Source organism: Mesitornis unicolor, unplaced genomic scaffold, assembly GCF_000695765.1.
Source record: "Mesitornis unicolor isolate BGI_N332 unplaced genomic scaffold, ASM69576v1 scaffold40758, whole genome shotgun sequence".
Taxonomy (NCBI): domain Eukaryota; kingdom Metazoa; phylum Chordata; class Aves; order Mesitornithiformes; family Mesitornithidae; genus Mesitornis; species Mesitornis unicolor.
The window spans coordinates 9,870-18,058 of NW_010203232.1; the positions used below are offsets into that span (position 1 = coordinate 9,870).

Here is an 8,189-nt window from a genome sequence, read left to right on the forward strand (position 1 = left end):
CACTCCTGCTCTTCCAAGTCCTGGTGGAAGGAGGATGGACAAGTCCCTTGGCATGGTACCCTCACAAAGATCCCCAAGAACAAATGAACCCAAAAGGCACCATAGGATTTTGTCAGTGACCTCCAGGCCTTGGAAAGAGGGGAATTCTGGCTCTGGTGGTGTCTTAAGCTGTGGCAGAAGTGGGTCCCGGCCCCATGTTTCCCAGGTCTGGCCCATCTCACCAGCCAGCACAGAGCAGTCCTTGGCATAGGGCAACGCTATGGCGCCTTGGCCACACCAGGACTCTGGAATGGGGGGCTGCTCACAGGGGGGTGATTGCCTCCCACGTGGAGGGCAGGGGGCATCTTCCAAATGGCCCTGCATGCTGTGTGAGAAAGATAAATAAATACCAGAATAAATAAATACAAGTGGCAAAGAGGCCTGAAATGATGCTGTCGTTTGCTGGGAATGAGAGACACAAGTGTAATTTAGGTTTTGATATTATGAAAGTCTCGCTGCTCTAAAACAGCAGGGCACTCAGTGCCTCATTAATAAAGGATAAACTTGGAGTCTATTTACAATGCACTTTTTGGGGTTATTTACACTCCATTATACATATGTAATGCTGCACATATTTACCGCTCTGTTCTGCTGCTGAGAGCAGCCAAGTCGGGAGGGAGACGGAGTGGGAAGCGACTGATGCTGTGGAGCCATGACCCCTGCTTTGACTGATGTCCTTTAAACAGCTCGAGGTGCAGGAGAGCCCCAGCCAGGGGCTGGGATGGGGTACTGAGGAACCCAGTATGGCCTAGTCCCTGTCTCCATGGGCCCAGTGCCCACACACCCCTGGAGGCACCCTGAGGCTAAAGGATGAGCTCCTCACATGGGCTGGAGCCCAGCACACCAACAAGTGACCATGAGTACCAAACATGAAAGCTGTGGGGCCATCACAGAGTGGGGAGCTGTAAAAAGAACGGCTAAATTATCTTTATTAAAATAAATCACGTCTGTGCTGGCACTAGAGGGTTTTGGCCATGCAGCCCTCCCCACCATCCAGCTTCTACCTCTTACCAGAGCAAAATACTGTCATTTACCTGCAAATAGCAGCTCCCTGAGGGTCTTCTGGCTTGGGAGCCCCTGACCCCATAGTGTTTGTGGGAGCTGCTGAGAGGGTCCTAGGCCATGCGAGTGCCATGCCCAAGGCAGTCCCAGGAAATGGGGTCACCCCCAACACAGGAACCAGGGCAGAGTCATGGGAGAGGTTGTGCTTGAAGAGCATCGTGGGGTCACAGCAATTCATGGGGTGTAACAGGGAGATGTAGGTGCGCTCTGGACTTCAGCAGAGTTTGGGAGGGTGCAGGGGTCCCACGGGAGCACTCTCTGCAGGGCTGGGCAGTGAAGGGCTGACAGCAGGCAGGGGGGCAGAGAAGGACATGGTAACCCCCAGCTCTGAGCTGCTCCATGTCCTTTCCTGTGTTTGCATGACCAACATGGAGTGAGATGCAAGAGCCCGGGAGCCACTCTGACCATGCGTCCTAGGAAATGGGGTGACTCTGACCTTCACAGCCAGGCACAGCAGGGAGGGGGACAAGCCCCCATCCCATCCTGCTGCTCCCCATGGGCGCTGGGGAAGCTCCCACTCGTGCCAGCATACCCCAGCTCACTGCCATCCCAGCTTCCACTTGTCAGATGCCAGCTCTGGAGGCAATGGTCTTTATTAAGCACCTTGTGCAGACAGCTCTGGGCAAGTCCACGTGCCTGGGAGGGATGTGAACCCTCTGCCTCCAGGAGGTCCCTCTGCCTCTGGGAAGGCGTTCCTTCCAGCAGGGGGTCGGTGCAGCTCTGGCACATCATTGGAGCTCATCCTGGCCGCAGGCTGCAGTGTGGTGAGATGTCCTGGCAGATGCAGACCTGATCGAGTCTGAGCAAACTGGCCCTCACTTCCCTCCCCAGCCCAGAGCCTCTTCTGCCACCCCCACCCCACAGCCTTCCCTCCCACAGTGGGAAGCGAGGGGCAGGTCAAGGCAGGCTGGAGCCGGAGCCCTCCAGGGAGCTGCTCTCCAAGGCCCCATAGCCATTGAATTTAATCATCCTGATGAGGTGGGCTGGGCCAGAGAGGAAGGAGCGGCGGGTGGCGAAAATGTGGCTGATCTCCATGAAGGTTTTGTTCTTGGTCTCAGGGACAACGAGGTAGATGTACAGGGCCACCAGCAGGCAGACACCGCAAAAAGCCAGGTAGCAAAAGGCACCGGCTGACATCTGGAGACAACAAGAGAGCAGGGAGGGGACAGAGAGCCAGGCACCCTTGAGCTGGCCATGGCTTGAGACAGCGTTCCTTCTCATCACTCTTCCCTGGGCTGGCTTTGGCCAGCAATGAGCTGAGACAGGAGCACGGGCATTCCTTGGGCTAAGCCTGGCTTGGCATCCCATCCTTGGAGAGCCATGTCCATCCCCTCCTCCTCCCACAGCCCCTCCCGAATCAGTACCTGCAAGAAGGGGAAGATGAAGCCGACAGTGAAGTTGCAGAGCCAGTTGAGGGACCCCCCCACGATGTAGGCGGCCGGGCGGTGTGACTGGGTGAAGAGCTCGGCTGTCATCAGGAAGGGGACACCAGCTGCAGAGGGAGGGGACAGATGCAGGGTATGGGGGACAGGCAGCCTCAGGCATCCCTGGGGTTAACAGGTCCCGCCCATCTCAGTCCTGTGGCCAAAGGGCTGGAGCCCAGCAAGGAACACAGGTCAAAGGGGTGGTGTTGGAAGAGCTGGAGGAGATGGGGAGCATGGGGACGGGTGGACCTTGTTGGGTGCTGAGGCCAATTTCACAGTTTTACTGGAAAGTTTCAGACTGAGTCAATATCAAGGTGGAACATTTCATCTGGATCTTCATTTTTCAACAACTTGCCTAAATGTTGATATATTAAATCTCATATAGACCACAGGCACAGAGAAACATGTTCCTGGCTTCCTCCATAATGCCCTTCCCAGCGTCCCTTGATCCAAATGGTTAGAAAATTTCATTCTATTGATTAGCTAAAGGCTCAGATGTTGTGGCTGATTTAGGCAAGAAAGAAGCAACCACATTTCTGAGCATCAGAATTTCCCACAGGACACAGAAATGCCATTTTCCAACTGGCTTTTCCCATGTACAGTGAAAAAAAAAAAAAAAGAATGACTGAATAAGATTGCCCAAGCCAACCTGGCTACTAAAAACTGGACACGGGCTGTGGGTATTTCTCCTGGAAGGACTCGGCCCCTCCTGCCATGGGCCTCTGAGCCGGCAGCCCTGGCTCCCAGGTTTGCTGCTTTTCTGGAGGGCAGGATCCGAGGTCTGGGACACATCCCAGGGCACACAGGGATGTGGCAGGGGACTGTATTTGACACGATGACATGCCCAGAGTCCCACTGCCTGGGACAGGGCTGCCTGGGACCTCTTGATAAAAGATGTTCCAAGGGAAAAGATAAACCAATAAAAAAGTGGTAAGAAGTGAAGGAGGAGTGGAGCCCCTGACGGACTTTTACTCACAGCTCACCCAGAATACAGATATATATTTTTTTGTTTTAAAACTCCTATTCATCATTTGTGAACAATGAGCCATTAAAATCCTAATTAAAGATGTAATTACAGTGAATAAAGTCTGGGTTGAGGATGAATTATAGATCTGTTAACAGCTCTGCTAATACATCAGCTGGGTAAACTAGTCCAGGTTTCACTCCTGGTTGTCCGAACTGGCACTTGTTCCTACTCTTGGTTAAGGGCAGGATGATGCTCACCAGCTGCACTGCAATGGGAGCAGGTGACACCTCTGGAGAGGTCTGGGGAACCCCCACGGCTTTCCCCCGTCTTGGTCCAGGAACAGGGAGGTGGAGCATGCTCCAAGGACATGAGGGGCTTGTGGTGGGGTCTTGCTCATGTGGTGTAGTGTGATAAACCAGGACCTGGCTGCAGGGAAGGGGCCAGAGCACCGGTCCTGCTGCCTGCAAACCCTGCTGCTTTCCACTCCCGCCAGCCACAGACTCACCTGGTCCCATGCAGAAGCCAGCGATGATGCCGATCACACAGGCGACGCCGACGTAGCGCATCCAGGGCAGGGCAGTCTGCAAGGGGACACAGGGCTGGGGGACACCACTGGGGTGATGGCCCCAGGCTTCACACCCAGCATCCCCAGAATGGGGCTTCATGCCCACCCCTTGATTTGGTTGCAGCCCTCAGGAACTGTGGCCATGTGTGGGGCAAAGCTGGTGAGATTCGGCCTCAGAAAAGCTGTGAGATTTGGCTTTGGCAAAACTTGGCATCTTGTGATGCTGAGAGATCGTCGGAGCTGTGAGAACATCCCCCAGGAGTAGGCAGCAGAGGAAGGGTGCTGCGGACCTCTCCACCTCCCCTGGCATTTCACAGCCACCTCTCTGGGAACAACTATTTCCACAGAAAATCTACCAGAAGCCACAGGATTTTTCTCACGTGGATTTGTTTTTTTCTGTCATTCTTTGCTCTGAATTTTCCTTCCCTTGAACTTTGAAGGGAAAACATTGCCTGGAAAAAGCTGTCTCACCTCTCTTTTCCATGCACACTCCCTCCCCCGAAGTGATACCCACCCCTTCATCACCCAGCCCTCATTAATGCACCCAGGACTCCAGCCCCAGCCATGGCAGTGGCCCAGAGTGGTGGCAGTGGCTAGACCCTACCTGTAGCATCAGGGAGACGGTGACGCCGGCCAAGCAGATGCCCATAGTGCAGAAGCCAGTGATGATGAGGGGCCGTCGGCCCAGCTTCTCAATGGTGAAGCACTGCCAAGAGAGAACAGAGACTGACGGGGTGGTGGGGAGCTCCCTACCGGGACTGGGGCATCCCCTGAACCACAGATCCAGCTGGAGGTGGAAGGATGCTCCTGGTGGCATCTGGGGCTTTGGGGCAGCCCCAGATCAGAGCTCCAGGGTTGGGAATGGGGCATGGGAAGGGCTCCTGGGTCTTGGGGTGAGCATGCACCAGGCAGCAGCTGGGACCCACAGAGCTCTGTTAGGGTGCAGGGCAGGGGCTGGCAGGGGTGGCCCCATGGCTGCATTTGCACTGGCATCGAGCAGAGGTGCTGGGCTTCGCATGGGGTGTTTGCGGGGTAGCGAGCAGAGGAGGCAGAGAGCAGGCAGAGGAGGTAGGGTGCGGGCAGGCAGCAGCAGTGGCTGGAGCAGGCAGGGTATTGACAGCAGAACAAATGCCTGTAATTTTATAACCAATCTCGGCACGTCCGTCGGGGGCCGTTTGTGGGGCCACTCCTGAGCAATCCGGCTGCAAGCCGGGTGGCTGCCGGGGGCTGGGGTGGCCCCACAGCCAGGTTAGTGGAGAAGGGGGAATCTTTTGGAGGGGCCGAGGAGTGAGCAAGGTGTGACTGGTGGGCCCCACTTTGCTGTGGGCTGAGCTATGGGGAGAGGGGAGCAAGCTCCTGCTCTGCCCCAGTTTTCTGGGAGCAGCCACCCCCTATCCATCTCTCTAATTGTCAAGGAGCGGATTTAGTGCCGGGTGGCTTGGGCTAGTCCCGGGTGACACTCACAGATGGGACGAGGGCCATAAATCTGCCTGGCCCAGTGCTAACTCTCCAGCTAAATGAGGCCTGGCTGGGGGGGCTGGGGCTGCTAGCCCAGAGCCAGGCCAGTGTTTGGCTGAGGAGGGCAGATGGAGACATGTGGCTCTGCTAATGGAGGGACAATGAAATCGGGAGCCAGAAGGAACTGCATGGCCCACTTCATCTCCTCCCGACTTGCCTGCTACCCACTCATCCCGAATTTCTTCCACTCCTCCTATATATGACCCCACAAACTGACCCTCTCCCATCTCATCTTCTCCCTACATTTCCCTGCCAAACCCTCTGCACCCCAGCAACGAGGCTGTGCTGTGGCATGGATGGCATCTGGGGTCCATCCAGCAGTCCCCATTTGATGATACTGGACAAGGCTCTGGCACTGAGGGGCTGGATTAATCGATCCATCACTCACCCCGATCAGCCCCGCGACAACTTCGATGGCACCGGTACCCACGGTGGTGTAGGGGATCTGGGACGCAGGGATCCCGGCGTTCTCGAAGATGGTGTTGGTGTAAAACCAGATCTGCCAAGGAGGGGGCTTGGTGTGAGCCAGGGCAGGGGGATGGAGCCATGGGGCACCTGATGAAATGAGTTGCCAAGTCTCAGCTCAGCTTCTGCAGAGCCAGGTCCTGTGTGAGGACCTCACAGGGCTTACGGCATCGATCCCTGAGAGCTGCATGCCAGCGTTCACCACCACCACCGAGAGGGTTTGCCAGCAAACAGAGCGGTCCCGCAGCAGCTGCCAGATGGAGACCATTTCCACAGAGGAGAGTGACCGCTGCTCCTCCTTCATCTCCTCAATCACATCCTGCACCTCAGGTGTCCCCAGGAACTGGTGCAGAGCTGTAGGGAGAGCGGAGGTCACAGGCATGCATCTCCCCATCGCAGGGGGAATGCTCATGCATATGACAGAGCTTGGCTCTGCCCTGGTTCAGCTTCCCCAGGGGACCTCCCTAACCCATGGGGCTGAACATCCATAGGAACTGAGGAGATGCCTCATGTCGTGGACACCATGGAAATGCTTTGGTGCAGCTGGGTGGGAGAGAAGACCCAAACCATAAGGAGTATGGTGGGCTGTCAGGCCTGGGTATGGAAGCATGCTATGAGGTTACACCTTGGCTTCAGGAGACTTTGGACCAGCACACAACATCTCCTGGAGCCAGTTCCCACTCCAGGACACCCTCTCACCTTTGGTGGCCCCACAGACGTTGTTCCTCTCTATCAGCAGGTACCGTGGGCTCTCAGGGAAGCAGTGCAGCAGCAGGAGCTGGAGGGAGGCAGGGATGACCACCACTGACAGGAAAAGGGGCCAGAACCTGTCCTGAGAAGAGTCAAAACAGGACATGTCATAGGGAGGACAGAGCAGGGTCCAGCACATATGGGCTGGGGTATTGTGCTCACCTCACCCAGCAGCTCCGGAAGGCCCAGGACCTGTGCGAAGAAAACACCCAGGCAGATGAAGATGCTGGGCACAAGGCCCAGGAAACCCCGCAGGTTCTTGGGGGCGATTTCTCCCAGATAGAGGGGCACCACACTGAGACAGATACCTGGGGGGACAGGAGGGACAAGGATGAGAGGGGCAGAGCGGAGAAGGGCGCCCATCCAGATCCTCAGTGCGTCACCTCCCATGCCCAATACCATCCACAGTGGGGACACCATGGCCAGGGAGGTGGCCCTGTCTGCCCCATGGTGACCTCCCAGTTGCAGAGTCTGTGGCCATGGGGAATAAGAAGTCTTCTCCAGCCCGCTGCAAATGGGCGGTAGGGGACCAAGCCATGAGGCTCATGCAGCCCAGGCAGCACCTACCTGAGTGGATCCCCATGATGTAGCGGCCAATGATCACCATCTCAGGGGATCCCAGCTCCCGGCTGAAGCCCATGAAGCCACTGGCCAGGAGGACAAGGAGAGCACTGCGGCTTAGCACACCGTTCCTAGCAGGGCACAAGCAGTAGGGCAGCCCCTCCAGCTCCAACCTGTCCCTTGGCCACCCCGTCCCATGCCACCCCCTTACCTGCCATACCGCTCCACCAGCGCTCCCACCAGCAAGGAACCCACCAGGCCACCCAGAGCAAAGATGGAGACAGTCAGAGAGTACAGGATGGTCAGCAGACCAGGGTCCATCCCATGCCCATACCGCTGGGACCATGTGGCATTGTAGAAAGCCTTTATGTGCTGCAGGGCAGGGAAAGACACAAAGAGATGCGTTGGGAGAAGGGGGAAGACAGGCCAGAGGGGAAAATGCCACAGGTTTAACAGCACTGTGGGAGATGCAGGGCAGACGTGACTGGAGATGACTGGGAAGTGCTGGTTTGGTTGCTCAGCCAGCCTCAGCACCAGAAGGGCTTAAGGACAACCTAAAGATGCCACAAGCAGAGGTGGAACTGGAGCAGGAGCAAGGAGGTTGTTGGGAGCTTTCCCCAGCCCCTGCTTTCTTGGAGGGGGAGCCAGTTTGGGGGGTATATAAGAACAGAGACTCCCATGTCCCTTCCACACTGTCTCTCTCCTCAGGATGCTCTCTATGGGTGACTGCCCAAGGAAAATGCCTGTATTTCGATGTCGGCTGCTGGGAAGTGAACCCTCCACCCTCCCAGGAGGAACACAGAGCCCTTCCCCTGCTTCCAGAGATGAGCTGTCCCTT

General features: G+C 56.5%; 1 protein-coding gene across 1 annotated transcript in view; it reads right to left on the reverse strand.

The window, feature by feature from the left end:
- Positions 1-1,998: 1,998 nt before the first annotated feature.
- The window catches only part of LOC104545486 (solute carrier family 2, facilitated glucose transporter member 9-like), a gene marked incomplete at its 5' end in the record, with an annotated part of 6,337 nt that continues 146 nt past the window's right edge, over positions 1,999-8,189 (reverse strand). Inside the window, 10 exon segments of the mRNA XM_010190635.1 lie at positions 1,999-2,238; positions 2,466-2,593; positions 3,998-4,073; positions 4,662-4,763; positions 5,964-6,074; positions 6,207-6,394; positions 6,740-6,872; positions 6,953-7,098; positions 7,358-7,482; positions 7,563-7,746. Of these exon segments, the coding sequence (XP_010188937.1) occupies positions 1,999-2,238; positions 2,466-2,593; positions 3,998-4,073; positions 4,662-4,763; positions 5,964-6,074; positions 6,207-6,394; positions 6,740-6,872; positions 6,953-7,098; positions 7,358-7,482; positions 7,563-7,746 (1,433 nt within the window).